The 15,604-nt window shown below is 40.8% G+C and overlaps 1 protein-coding gene across 7 annotated transcripts in view; it reads left to right on the top strand.

The window, feature by feature from the left end:
- Positions 1–15,604, top strand: part of CLEC16A (C-type lectin domain containing 16A) — a 177,424-nt gene that overhangs the window by 72,502 nt on the left and 89,318 nt on the right. For all 7 annotated transcript variants that reach the window (XM_074965454.1, XM_074965453.1, XM_074965452.1 and 4 more), the window contains exons 17-18: positions 404–532; positions 10,459–10,579. In XM_074965454.1, the coding sequence (XP_074821555.1) occupies positions 404–532; positions 10,459–10,579 (250 nt within the window). The remainder of the gene's footprint in view (positions 1–403; positions 533–10,458; positions 10,580–15,604) is intronic.

The raw sequence follows: 15,604 nt of genomic DNA, 5'->3' as shown, positions 1-15,604 counted from the left end.
GGGACACCATCTGAAAAAACATGTACTCTCTAGGCAAACTTCAGATTTAAAATATTAGAAATACATATTAACATCTATTTTATATGCACTGTAATGCTCTTTCCTTTGCTGGGTGCACTGCTGTACATCAGTAAAATCCCAAACTCCAATATGAATTTATTGATTTGGTCCACTTTTTTGTTTGGGGGAAAAAAACAGGCTTTACCTTGAATGAGCAAATATTGACGGAGTATATTTGTAGAACTGGTTTAAATTTTATATCTATGGACACACACCAGAGTCCTGAAAATATCATGTATGCTGCTTCTGGGGTTTGTTAGAAATAGTGAGTTGCATTTGAAAGTGAATTTGCAAATTCCTTTTATTGCTGTAATGTATGCTGAATGTGGAATTATTTTCATAGATTAAGCCCATGAATGTGGAGTACTTGATGATGGATGCCTCCATTCTGCTCCCACCAACAGGGACACCACTAACTGGTATTGATTTTGTGAAAAGACTGCCATGTGGAGATGTGGAGAGAACACGAAGAGTGAGTGAGCCTAGTTTTCTTAAATCCTTTTGTGAAATGACACTTAAGACTTTCCCTAAATAGGCAGCTGGCTGCACCTTCCGTGGGAAAAATGTTATGTCAACACAGAGCATCAATTAAACAACTAAACTTATGACTATTATCCATATAGTAATGAACTCTTAAAGTATTTTTGGCCAATATACTGGAAATTACATCATAGAATCAAAACTAAAGATAGGAAAAGCCACAGTGAGGTCACCTAGTCATACCCTATCCAGTACAGAAATGTTTTCTCTACGGTATTTCTTGTATATGGTAACTTTAATTTGTATTTGGGCAATGGACAATTTTCTCTATTGTACTTGAAAAAGGTTCAGAAAATGGCAACAAAAATGATTGGGGGTTTGAAACGGCTTCCATATGAGGAACAATTAATAAGACTGGGACTTTTCAGCTTGGAAAATAGACGACTAAGGAGGGATATAATGGAGGTCTATAAAATCATGACTGGTGTGGAGAAAGTAAATAAGGAATTGTTTACTCCTTCTTATTACACGAGAACTAGGGGTCATCAAATGAAATTAATAGGCAGCAGGTTTAAAACAAACAAAAGGGAAGTATTTTTTTCACACAATGCACAGTCAACCTGTGGAATGCCATGCCAGAGGATTGTTGTGAAGACCAAGACTATAACACAGTTCAAAAAAGAACTAGATAAGTTCATGGAGCATAGGTCCATCAATGGCTATCAGCCAGGATGGGTAGGGATAGTGTCCCTAGGTTCTGTTTGCCAGAAGCTGGGAATGGGCGACAGGGTATGGCTCACTTGATTACCTGTTCTGTTCATTCCCTCTGGGGCACCTGGCATTGGCCACTGTCGGAAGACAGGATACTGGGCTAGATGGACCTTTGGTCTGACCCAGTACGGCCATTCTTATGTTTAATGACTCTCACGTTAGGATGCTTTTTCTGCTACTCAGTGTAAATTTTCCTTTCCTGATCTCATGCTGTTAACCATACTTGTAGTTTTTATCCTATACCAAAATCAAAAGTTTGCTTCTGTCAGAGTACCCCCACAACTCTGAACTCTGGGGTACAGATGTGAGGACCCACATGAAAGACCCCCTAAGCTTATATTTTACCAGCTTAGGTTAAAACTTCTTCAAGGCACAGATTCCTTTCCTTGTCCTGGGACGGTATTTTGCTGCCACCACCAAGTGATTTACACACAAATTCGGGGAAGGGTCACTTGAACTCCCTATCCCCTCCAATATATCCCCCCAAACCCCTTCACCTCCTTTCCTGGAGAGACTTGAGAATAAAATACCAAACAGTTGCCTTAGCAATGTGAGCTCAACCAGACCCTTTGTCTTTAGGACACTAAAATCAATCCGGTTCTTAAAAGAAGAACTTTTATTATAAAGAAAAAAGTAAAAGAATCACACCTACAAAATCAGGATAGAAGGTAACTTTACAGGGTAATAAGATTTAAAACACAGAGGATTTAAAACCTGGGCTCAGCTTCACAGTTACAAAAACAGGAATGAAGCTACCTCTGTAGCATAGGAAAATTCACAAGCCAAAACAAAACCTAATGCATTTCCTTGCCCTACTCAGTTTCTGTTTTAGATGGATTATTCCAGGTATATTTTTCAGAAGATAGTGTACCTGCTTGGTTTTCTCTCCGTCTAGAGAAGGAACACCACACAGCACAACAAAAATCCTTCTCCCCACCCCAGATTTGAAAGTATCTTCTTTCCTCATTGGTCCTTCTGGTCAGGTGCCAACTAGGTTTGAACTGCTTAACTCTTTACAGGTAAGGCAATCCGGTACAGCTGCCAAGGAGGGATTTTATGCTACTCTTCCCTCTTTATTCATGACAGCTTCATTGTCTAATTCACCCTTCAGTAGCAGCATGAAGCACCAACCAGAAGCCCCAACCTGGCTCCATTGTGCTAGACTTATAGATATAGCAAAATACTTTTCCTGCCCCAAAGACATTAATCTTAGTTTGGCAAAAAGTAACCATTGGGTAAAACAGAACAGAGTCAGGTGGGAGTGGGGAGAGTAATACAAACATGTTTTTTCATAACAATGCATGCCATTTGTAGGTATAAGTTTTTTCCTATTAATGAAGAAGACTAATTATATTGGTAGCAGTAATTTTAGGTTGCCATTTGTTAACATTGTCACCTGGCAGTGTTCTGCAGGCATCGTAGTAGAAGTAAGTCTTAAGCAGGGATTTGAATGAGGATAGTGTATTGGGTTCCCAAATTTTCATGGGAATGGTCATTTCCCCCCACAAGGATTGACCTATAGAGGGTGCTTGTTGGAGAAGCAGACAATGGAGGCTGGCATTTTTGACAACAGTGACAAAAAAGCAACTACAATGTTCTATTATATTAGAGCAGTGAGGAGGTGTTAAACTGTGAAGCACCTTGAAGGTAAGGAGAAGCATCTTGTATTGGTTGCAGAGGGAAAAGTCAGTTAATTGACTCAGAGGGAAATCCTGGCCAGGAAGGTGGTCTTAGCAGCATTTTAAATGGGATAGTCAGGATGTGAGATAAGAGCCTGAGTGAATTTTGGTGCTAAGGACAAGGAAAAACCAGCTCTCGAGTATGTTATATAGGAAGAAATAAGATGATTTAGATATTGCCTTGTTTTCTGAGCCTAGAGGGAAGGCTGAATCGGTCAAGAAAGATCTTGGAATCCTTATGGATAGATTTCTGAAAACTTCCGCTCAATGCACAACAGTGGTCAAAAAGGCTATAACAGTATGTTAGGAACTGTTAGGAAAGGGATAGAAAAATATCATGTCTCTATATAAATCTGTGGTGCTCCCACCCCTTGAATACTCTATCCAATTATGGTTGCCCCATTTCAAAAAGCATCTAGTGGAACTGGAAAAGTTTCAGAGAAGGGCAAAAAAGATGATCAAGAGCACTGAATGGCTTCCATATTAGGAGAGACCAAAAAGATCAGGGTTGTTCGGCTTAGCAAAGACAACTAAGGGGATACGATGATAGAGGTTTATAAAATCCTGAATGGTGTGGAAAAAACTAATGCAGAAGTATTGCATTATTCTTTTGCACAATACTAGAACCAGGGGCACTGAGGAAATTAATAGGCAGCCAAGAAGTATCTTTTTCACACAACTAACCTGTGGAACTCATTGCCATGGGATGTTGTGATGGCCAAAAGCATAACTGAGGTTTAAAAAGAGCTTGATAAGTTCATAGAGGATAGCTCCATCAATGGCTATTAGCCAAGACGGACAGGGACGCAACCCCATGCTCTGGGTGTCCCTAAACCTCTCACTGCCAGAAGCTGGGCCTGTATGGCAGGGGACAGAACATTGCATAATTGCCCTGTTCTGTACACTTCCCTTTAAACTTTGATATAGGCCACTGTCAGAGACAGGATACTGGGCAAGATGGACCATGGTCTGAACCAGTATGGAAGCTCTTACGTTCTTAAATGGTTCTTTCCCTTTAAGAATCATAATTTGAAATTTAATTCCCTTTGGTATTTAGAGTGCAGTACTAGGTATGCTGGCCTTGCCACTATAAAATGTTCGTTATGGAGATTAGCACTCTCCAACTTCATAAGTGCTTGTGCTTTAGATCTCTTTGAATGTATGTGTAATTGCTGGTGCCTGCTTATATCCGTGAGGAAAAAGTGAAACAGCAGATATTTCCAAGAATATTCTAAATATACTGTTTCTATCAATGCTTATTCATTTAGCTCAAACATGTTACCACAGTAATATAGTTCAGCCAGCTGCACCCTTGTGGGATTACAGGGGATAAGTGAGAAATTGCTTTCCATGTTCAAAATGGCTACTGACTTACTGAGTAAAGCCCCAAGAGGTATTGGGTCTCTCCTGAAATACTCAACTGGGAATTGTGAGCTCCAACGGGAGGGGGGAAGGCAGGCATCCTTTTAGGCTTCAAGGACATCTAGTGGTCCCGTATGTCCCATACCCCCCTCAGTTGAGTGGTCCCCCAGATAAGAATGAGTATAATGCTACTTCCTGTAAACAGCCACACACTAGACTAGACTCGACTCTAATCACACATGACACAGTTAAGAGATTAATGAAAGGACTAGTGAACATTTATTACTTCTTCGAGTGGTGTCCCTATGGGTACTCCACTCTAGGTGTCGGTGTGTCCCTGTGCTGGAGATTGGAGATTTCTTGCAGCAGTACTGGGTCGGGGGAAGGGCGCACACAGGAGTAGTCTCGTGCAACCATTGGCACCTCCTGTAGTGCTTGCTTCCCTGACCGTCCCCTCGGTTCCTTCTCAACTGTCCTCGGCTGCAGACGGAGCTCCGCGCCAGTGCTCTCTTTGATCATTTCTGGGGGGAGGGGGAGGGAAGTTACAAGTTACATAGGAACTTCTTTTTAGTCTATACTTAGTTACATTGTTTAGTTAGTCTTAGTCTATACATAGTTACATAGTTTCATTAGTTCCTCTTAGAGATTTTCCTTTTTTTTTTTTTTTTTTTTTTTTTTTTAAAGGGGGGTGGCGGAGAGAAGAGACTTTTTTCTCTCCTTAACTCCCCATTTGAGAACAGTTTCTACAGTTTACCGTTACAATTAACTCCCACCCTTATCTCTTGAGAAGCGGGAGAGGCTTAACTGCAGTCAAGCCAGGCTCAAAAGGATTTAAAACGTGTGACTCCTGCCGTGAACCGATTCCAGTCTCTGATGGCCATAAATCCTGCATTCGCTGTCTGGGAGAAACTCCTATCTCCCAGAAGTGGATACATTGCACCAACTTAACAACAAGGGCAAGATGTGACAGGGATCTCTGCTTGAAAATGCTTCTGCTGGAGAAATCTTTCCAACCTCCTTAAGAGATGTCCTCCGGGGAGTCTCATAAACAGAGATCCATGAGCTCTGATAAGGCTCCAACTTCCAAAACTGTCAGGAATCAAGCCTCAACCTCTCCAGCAAGGGTCTCTCAGAAAAAGAGAGCTTCCCCAGCGAGGTCATTACCCTCAGTGCTCCACTCATCTGGAGTGAGCACTTACGAGGCACCGGGCTCCTCCAGCACCGTCCCTCAGTGGACCCCCGCTGAGCCCCAATGTGCGGGACCAGAGTTGAGACATCAAGTCTCCTCCATGGCACCAACTACCCTGGTGTAGAGCGTGGCACAGGCAGCGGCACCGCAATCAATGCTGCCACCAATGGCACTGACCCAAGACTTGCTGCTGCCTAACAAGCTGAATCCAGCACCGGTCAGTGCTCCAACGGTCGACCACAACCCCAATGCGGGACCAGCGCAACTCCTGCGTCCTGCTGACATAGCAGTTTCTTCAGCACCGCAGTCACCACTGCGCGCCACTGAACACTCCCCGAGCTACATAGCACGGTACCATTCTTCATCTCCTGCACCACTCTCAATGCATAGTGGCGAGGAAGGAGATGTGCAGGACAACCGCTTCTCCTCTCAATGTTCATCCCCATCACAGATGAGACCTATGTGGAATGCTGTGAAGCCTAAGCCTCATCTCTCTGAGCATTCACAGTACTGGCCTTACCCATTACCACCTTACCCCATGCAATGGCCACAATGGGGTCCTTGGCCCAAATACCAGAACCCCTATTCTGGTCCCCCTTCCCCAGTAACAAGAGGTTCCAGAGTACACCCATCATTACCACACAGAGAAACCTCTGACCCCCCTGAGAGAGAGACTATCTCAGGCAGATCTGAATGATTCACCACCTTCCCCACACTCATATTCCACACCAGACAAAGCGGTGATGCCATCTACCCCTACGACACCAGATGACCTGAAACAGTTCCAAGAACTCTTCAGAAGAGTAGCAAGCAGCCAAGAAATTGCCTTACATGAGGTGCAGGAGAAACAGCATACGTTGTTAAAAATCTTACAACCAGCATCATCGACCAAGATTGCCCTCCCCATGGATGAGGCTATGATAGAGTCTGCAGAGGTAATATGGCAAACACCGGCATCGGCACCACCCGCCAACAAAATGGCTGACAGAAAATACTTTGTTCCAGCCAAAGGCATGGAATTTTTGTTTTCACACCCTCATGCCTATTCTCTGGTGGTAGAGGCTGCTAATCAGTGCAGTAAACAGCCTCATTTCCGCTCCTCATTGCAAGATAAAGAACACAAGAGACTGGACCTCTTCGGGCGGAAAGTTTACTTGTCAGCCACCCTTCTGCTTAAAGTTGCCAACTATTCTGCTCTACTAGCAAATTATGACTACTCTAACTATAGTAAAATACGAGAGCTCATAAAGGACTTCCCTGAGCATAAACATCCTCAATTGAATGCCATTATCAATGAGGGTCAGTTAATAGCCCGCACTGCGCTGCAAGCCTCAATGGATGTAGTGGATGCAGCTGCCCAAACAACCGCAACAGCTGTGGTTATGAGAAGAACATCACGGTTGCAGGCTTCGGGAATTCCAAAAGAACTTCAGCTAAAAGTGGAGGACCTCCCCTTCGATCGGGATAAACTATTCTCGTCTCAAACAGACGATGTCCTCCATACCATGAAGGCTTCCTAAGCAATGCTGCGTACACTAGGCATACACCCACTGCCTGACAAACGCCCTCGCTTTACACCATACCAGAGCTCACGAGACACCTCGTTTAACTGTCAACAACCACGATACTTCACTCAGAACAGACCCAAACAACGGGCTCAGAGACAACGAGCTCCACAGAACCAGACCTCGTCCATCCATCCAGCTACATCTAAGCCACAATTTTGAAGTCTTGGTCGAGGGTATGCGCGACCTCCCCACACCCCCAGTGCCAACACATACCCCATCCCACAATTTTTTGGTCACTGCCTAAGTGCATTTTACCATGCCTGGGCTGCGATTTAACCACAGATCAATGGGTTCTGGAGATCACACAGTCTGACTACACCCTTCCCCGACCCTCTTCAGGGACCCCTCTCACGAGCACCTTCTGCAACAAGAAGTAGACCGCCTCCTACTGCTGGGTGCTGTAGAACCAGTACCACATCAATACCAAGGGAGGGGGGTTTATGCCAAATACTTCCTGACAGAGAAGAGAGGAGGAGGATGGAGACCAATCTTAGATCTCCGAAAACTCAACAGGTTCGTACCCAACCACAGGTTCAAAATGGTCATTCTGGCCACAATAATCCCAGCACTAGACGGGGGGGGGGGGGACTGGTTTGCAGCCCTCGACCTCCAAGATGCATATTTCCATATTACAATACATCCTTCCCACAGACGGTTCCTGAGGTTCACAGTAGGACCCAACCACTACCAATACTGGGTCCTTCCTTTCGGACACTTTTATACATAACTCTGAACCCCTACCACCCCTGGTGGGGTACTGCTCTACAAGCACCTAGAGTAGAGCACTCACAGGGACACCACTCAAAGAAGAAGTTACTCACCTTGTGCAGTAACGATGGTTCTTTAAGATGTGTGTCCCTGTGGGTGCTCCACTACCCACCCTCCTCCCCTCGAAGTTCACACAGCCAAGCTCTGCAATAGAGAAGGAACAGAGGGGATGGTTGGGGGAGCGGGCTCACGCTACAGGAAGAGCCAATGGCTGCACGAGACGACTCCTGTGCATGCCCTTCCCCCAGCCGAGTATTGCTGCTAGAAATCTCCAATCTCCAGCATAACCTTCAGTACAGTGGTTGCTCCAAATACCAAATGTGTGCAAGAAGGAACTGTTGTCCCTGACAGAAGGAAAAATCTAGAGCAGAAATTTCCAAGAAAGACCTAGACAAATATTTTGCCCAAACCAACAAAACCCTTAGCATCTCAAAGTCAAAATGGGAATTTGTTCATAAGCTTGCAGTTTCTGTACGAGACTCTTCCTTTAGGTCTAACCTACACAAGTACACTATTTCCTACTTTTGAAGAGAGTAAAAGCTGTGGAACAGAAGTTGCTGCTTCACTAACATCTTGGTGTACATGTTTCTAGACAGTGTAATGGGAATATGTAGCCTAGAGCAGCTGTTTGTAGCATCTCCCTTTTTGTGACTAGCCATCCCCTCCCTTCCAAGTAAGCATAATCTCACACTTGCTGAGTTGTGTAGGTCACTGGTAACTACCTATGAGCTTCTTCATAGTTACCAATCCCCAGATGCACATTACCATATTTTGGGCCAGTTTGTTCACCTCTTCTGTGTGACATTTGGTCAGTGGGTGATAAGAAGACCTGAATCACTTGCCCCTGATGTATTTTAAAATATCACCGGTCTACTCTAAGAGTTCTGAATTTCCTCTAAAGTGATACTTCTGGTGGTGAAAAAAAGTCAAACATTACAAACTTTGTAACTCTTTGCCCCTGTGTTCAGTATTAGTTTCTTCCCCTCATTTGGTTAGTGTCAGAAAAAGGTCTCTCTTTCTTTACACTTAGCAAACCTAAAAAAGCCCCCTCACCATTCACCTAATGTGTTTATGAATGCATTCTTCAGACTTTCCATTAGGCTAATTCTGGTAAAAGTGTGCTGTGTGCTGTCCATAAATAAGAGTTAAAATAGGTTATCCTCGTAAGCACGTATTTATAGCACCCTTAAAGCACAGATTCCATAAACTAAGCCATAATAGGGAATGGGGGATGGAGGGTGGTTGTGGTTGTTCAGAACTTTAAGCTGCACTAACTTTTTACAGATGGCTTTAATTTTTGCTCCAGCTCTGGTCTATCAATGTTTTTAACATTAAATGTTGGCTGCAGAAAGAGAATGAAATATGAGCTCTTAGTTGAGTTTTCATGTATATGTTTGTGGAAATACATCCCACCTGTGTACAGCTGTTTAACAAAAAGTTATTCCCACTACCAAACTGAGCACTTGTTTTATATTTTAAGCTTTCAGTTTTTGGAGTGGGTAAAAACAGTGCAGGCCTTTTCTAATAAAACATTAATTGGTGTGTGTGTTAAATCATTGAACAAACATATACAAACTTTTATTAAACATTGACTTTTAAACTCCATGTTAAAAATGTGGTGGTCTTTTTCTGAAACAGTACAATACAATAAGGTAAGTCTATTGTAACTGCTTTCTAATAAATACTTTGTTTGTATGCAGTGGTGGTGTAGTTGTGTTGGTCCTACCTTGTCTTTTGTAATAAACACATTAAGTACACAACCACTCTGAATGTGATTCACACTAAGTTACTGTTTCTTGCACATGTGTAGATACTGACTCTCTCTCTCTCTCTCTCTGCGCTTTTCTGACTCTGGGGTCAGTGATATTCAAGCTAATTAGCTGTACAAGCCTTGCTCAGGCCTTCTCATCCCAATCACTTTGGAGCATTCATTTTACATTGAACAATGACACTCCACCCATCAAATCAGCTATAGTGCACCTGAAACCTTCTTCCCCTTCAGTTCCCTCTGAAGGTGTCAAGCTATCCTCTAACATGACACTTAAGTGTATTGCCTGTTGACTTCCCCTCCTTTCATCCCTTTGTCCCCAGCGGTTGTGAGGGCATCATCACTACAATATTCTTGGTCAAAAAAAGTACTCTAGAGAATTTGGGCTTCCCAAGTGAGAGCCCATAGTGCTACTAGCTATACTAGTAGTCCTGTCTTAAAAAAACAAAATAAAAATTCTTCCCCCTTTAACGGAAAGGGTAGTTCAAATTGGTCCACACATTTTAAACTATCACTTGCCTTATGATCTTAGATTGTAGAGGTACACCTTCACTGTGTTCTCTGCTGATTTCACAGGATGGAAAATCCACTCTGTGTGGTTCTGCCTTGTTTTAGTTTTGATGACAAACTGGTACACTAATGTGCTTTCTCAAATTAAACAGTTGACATACTGCACTACAATATAGTCAGTGGTTTTAAACACAGATGTATTTTTATACAACTCTTTGAGCACTTATTTCATTGTGCAGAGAGAGAAATTCTTTCTTTAGTCTAATGCAGAATAATTTAACAGCATGTTTTTAATTTCTTTAGGCAATCAGAGTTTTCTTCATGCTCCGTTCACTGTCACTGCATTTACGAGACGAGCCAGAAACTCAGTTGCCATTGACAAGGGAGGAGGATCTAATAAAAACGGATGATGTTCTTGACTTGAGTAAGTAGCTTCCTCGCACCTCCAGTTATCTAGTACGTTTAATGGAAAGTTGCCCATCTCTTTTAAGGAACTGACAAAAAACCAATAGGTTTTCTCTTCATGTAGCTGCATAATGAAGACTGATGTCTTGCTACTAACTTTAGCATCCGTTAGAAGTCTGTTAGATTGGGAACATGTCCCACCAGTGATAGATAATTAAATATTTTAATTCCATTTTTAACGGTCGTACTTCATTTATTTTTCCTTCCTTAGGTCCTTCACTAGAGTTTCAGCTACTTTAATACCTGAATAGGTTTTCCTAGTAGAAACACTGCTTGTCTTAACTAGCTGGTCCTGAGAGGATGCATTTTGTTCTTATTCTCTTGTGCTTTGGTTTTTCAATTCTGCCCTTCCAAAATGTGCACAAACCAAATTTAGAGGGCTAGAGTAAATCCAACTACATCTACACAATCTTTCTGGTATCACTCTACCTGTGTCCCTCTTTCCTCAACACATCTCTGTTCTAGCATTTAAAGATGGTAATACAGTGACTTTTTCTCCAATTGAATAGCACACCGACCTATCCCAAGGGGGTTTAAAATCTGCAAGTTCAGGTCAGTGCAGCATGCACATGGTACAGTCTCTGAGCCTTAAACGATGCCTGTGTAGGAAGTTGAGAGTCGAGGTAGTCTCCATCGGCAATATCGTTAGAATGAGATTTTTGGATTCTGTATTTGAAGAAACAGAAAACTGGGAGAGAAATGGAATCTAGTTCTGTGCTCTTCAAAATTAGTTTGTTCTTTGCCGTAATTTGTGAACTAAACCTTACTATTATGGTACTATTATGTACTATTATTATTACTTATTATGGTACTATTATATAATTTGTTCAAAATGATAAATGGGAAAGCTCACTGTACAATTAGGTGTAATCAACTGTTTTTACTTATCTGTGCATCTTGGTAAATGATAAGGTTTCTGTATAAATCAAACAATCTGCCACCAGAGCAATTCTGGCCTTAAGTCACAGAAGAACAAACTGCAGTAAACTTACTCCATGACTAAGATGCAGTGTAAGAAAAGGAAACTTACCATGGTTTTAGTCTCTATTTTAAAAAAAAAAAGTGTGGGGTGTCTTTTTTTTTTTTTTTTCATTAAATAAAATAGCAGTGTGTGTTCAGAAATATAATTTTGGTTTTTCCATCCTAGTGTAGAAAAAGTATAATAATGTCATGCATTGCATTACTGTAATAAAGATTAAAAGAATTTAACTATCAATTTTAATTGATTACAGATAGTGTACAAGCAGCTACCTTATTAAGAATTTACAGACAGTGCATCTGAATCTAATATGATTTAATACAGTGTAGCATTTTGTAACTGAAGTAGATTCAAGTCCCAGCAAATAAGTGAAGTTTACCTCTGTCTAAATGGCATACTGTAAACTAAGACAAGAGAGAGAGCTGAAATCACATTTCTGACACTTCAGGCTCATAACACTGTAATGGTACACTTGATTGTTTTGTTGATCCTATTTACCACAGCATCTGTTTTTCCTGTGTTAAACGCTTTCAGGTTGTTTATGTTCAATGGGATTATCTCATAAGTGTTGTAAGGGTATTTTAAAAGGAGAACTTTTTTAGCATAATTGATCTGATTTTGAGGCACAGAAACAAAAGACGTGTTTAATCACTTGAAAAAAGGAAAAGGAGTACTTGTGGCATCTTAGAGACTAACAAATTTATTTGAGCATAAGGTTTCATGAGCTACAGCTCACTTCATCGGATGCATTCAGTGGAAAATACAGTGGGGAGATTTATATACACAGAGAACATGAAACAATGGGTGTTACCATACACACTGTAAGGAGAGTGATCAGGTAAGGTGAGCTATTTACCAGCAGGAGAGCAGGGGGGGACGGGAGGGAAGAGGAGAGGAGAGGGGAACCTTTTGTAGTGATAATCAAGGTGGGCCATTTCCAGCAGTTGACAAGAACTTCTGAGGAACAGCTGGGGGGGCGAGGGGGGGGATAGTTTTACTTTGTGTAATGATCCATCCACTCCCAGGCTTTATTCAAGCCTAAGTTAATTGTATCCAGTTTGCAAATTAATTCCAATTCAGCAGTCTCTCGTTGGAGTCTGTTTTTGAAGTTTTTTTGTTGAAGAATTGCCACTTTTAGGTCTGTAATCGAGTGACCAAAGAGACTGAAGTGTTCTCGGACTGGATTTTGAACGTTATAATTCACCTGAGTGAGGGAAACTCTTTGAACCCACAACATGCCCAGACTTTTCATTTAATCCCAGAGTTTGACACCAGTACTGCTATGCCAATAGCCATGCGTTGAAAGAGCATTCAGAATAAAAATATACAAATGACATTGAACATTCCACTTTAATTCTTAGTAATATTATCAACAGCTTAAGTAGACCAGGCACACAATCCTGGACACACCCCAATTGGGTTTCTGATAGAGGAATTTGTAAAATGAAGTGATCTGGTTGGTGTGTTCATTTGGTTATCAATCAACTCCTGGAAACGTTTCAAGCAATTTTGATGATAAAACAGGACAGAGCTGATTTACTGAAAAGGGGATAGATGCTGTCCCAGTAGTTAACTAAACTGGATTACTTACTAAACACAGCAAAAATGTACTAGTTTGAATGTTTAGTTTCACTGGTAGCAACATGGAGGTATGGTATTTTAACAAAAGCTTAAAGATGACAAAAATGCTAATCGTAGGAGAGATAATGTAGGTGATGACACAGTAAGAAGTGGGTCTTTTTTAACTTGCGGTGTATATGGTAGTTTTGACTTTGTAAATCAAACTAGTTTACTTTGCATTAAAGTAAAAATTAGTCCTTTCAATCTTCATGAAGTATTCTGACAGAACAGAAAACATTTCACCAAAGTAGTAAGTTGTATACTTTATAAGAGGTTTCAGAGTAGCAGCCGTGTTAGTCTGTATCCGCAAAAAGAAAAGGAGTACTTGTGGCACCTTAGAGACTAACAAATTTATTAGAGCATAAGCTTTCGTGAGGTACAGTTCACTTCATCGGATGGCACAATCTACCATACTTCCTGTTGGATGCTGATGGAATTTGGAGGTAATTTTGCCAACCATATGGGTGAATGGAAACTTGCACTGCATTTGCTTATCCAGCTGGCATAAGTGATTTCAGAGGCCATTTCTATCAATCTCTATTTATTTTTTTAAAAGTCCAGATGTACACATTTAAAGCCAATTAAGAGTGCATACATTTTGCCTGCCTTTTTAACTGTAGCTATTAACATATGAGACACTAAAAAATCCTGTACAGATTTTTTTGTAGGTTTTGAGAACAGTTAATTATATTTTAACAAAGTATTGCAAAAGTCTTGGAATCTATGTAGAAACTATCCAAGAAGATGAATTTTCATTTTTGCAACATGCCCATAATTTTTTTTTAAATATAGTTTTTGCCTCCAAAATATAGGGAAAACACAATTAACAGTCGTTGGCGGGACAGGAAAGCAACAGAATCCTACCTGCATACAGCTGGTTATTTTCCAATGAATTGACAATATAGAACTAACATCATTCCCTGTGTTTTCCTGAATTACACTTTTGTTCTTCTGTTGGGTCTGTGAAGTGGAATAATGGAAGTTTCCCACTGCAGAAATCAAGTATATAGTTTATAATTAATTCGAAATGCAATATGATGTAGCTGTCAGTTTTGTTTGTGTGTTGAAGTAAATCAAATTGCAACATTCTTTTTCACTTTTAAAGTGGGATGATGTAGTTGTTTCCTGCATATTGATTATTTGATTGGTATCTGTCTCCTGCAATTTTTTACTTTCAGTAATGCTCATTGATGTGGTTTAATGTGTGTTCCTGTAATCTTTTCCTGTTTTTATAAAATAATCATAATCAGGTTATGGTACTGTACATTAGACTTGTTCTGCTAAAGTAAATAATTTGTTTAATATACTTTTCTCATGGTTTTTATATTCCCAACTCTCCCCACCCCCAATATTATTGCTCTTAAACAGTTTTAAGAGTTGTATTTTTTTTTTTTCAATCAGGCATTTTAGTGGAAATACAAATATTTTTTTCTTGGAAATATTAACTATATTCCTATTCTGTTAAATTTTATTTATTGATTTATTAAAAAGGCACATTTTAGAGTGCGCTCTGTGCAAAAATATAACTAAATGTAACTTTAAAAAATACACCTTTGACATAAGTGACTTGTTCGATTTGTTTTTAATTTGTTTCTTTGGGAGAGCAATTATACTGTATTGCGACAATAGAGCAATTCTTCTCAGGTAACACAGGATACAAGACTAATGAGTGGGTTTTTTTTTGTTTTTTTTTACGATGCATGGAAGATTAATCTATGTATCTTCTACATACATTTCATAGACTTTTTGAGAAGGCCTTTGATAGCATTCACAGGACCAGCCTATGGCACATTCTGCAGGCATGTGTAATTCCTTTCCATGTACTCTTCATCAAAAGCTTCTCTTTCAACTTTACATGCAGTGTTTGTTTGATCACAGTGAGCTCAGTTTTGAAGTCAAAACAGGAGTACGTCAGGGGTGTGTCATGTCTGCAGTCCTCTTCAACATTGCCATCGACTGAGTAACGCGGCATACAACAGAAGACATGCCAAGAGGCATTAAATGGGCACTCTTCTCATCCTTTGAAGACCTGGACTTGGCAGATGATGTCGCTCTCCTATCACATACCCAACACCATATACAAGAAAAAACAACTTGACTCAACACATTCAGCCAGCAAATCGGACTGAATCAACCACAATAAGACAGATGTATCATGACCTTTAATATTGCCTCACCATCACCAGTACAGATGGAGGATTATGTTGTCACCAACGTAGAAACATTCACATACTTGGGCAGCACCATCAGCCAGCATGGTGGAACAAGCCAGGACATCAGGAACAAAATCGGTAAAGCCAGGAACACCTTGAGGAGCTTAAATACAGTCTGGAAATCATCAAAATACAACACCAAAACCAAACTGAAGATTTATCAGATCTGCGT

This window comes from Natator depressus, chromosome 10 (genome assembly GCF_965152275.1).
Source record: "Natator depressus isolate rNatDep1 chromosome 10, rNatDep2.hap1, whole genome shotgun sequence".
In the NCBI taxonomy this organism is placed as follows: domain Eukaryota; kingdom Metazoa; phylum Chordata; order Testudines; family Cheloniidae; genus Natator; species Natator depressus.
This window is presented reverse-complemented; position numbering and strand designations above follow the sequence as displayed.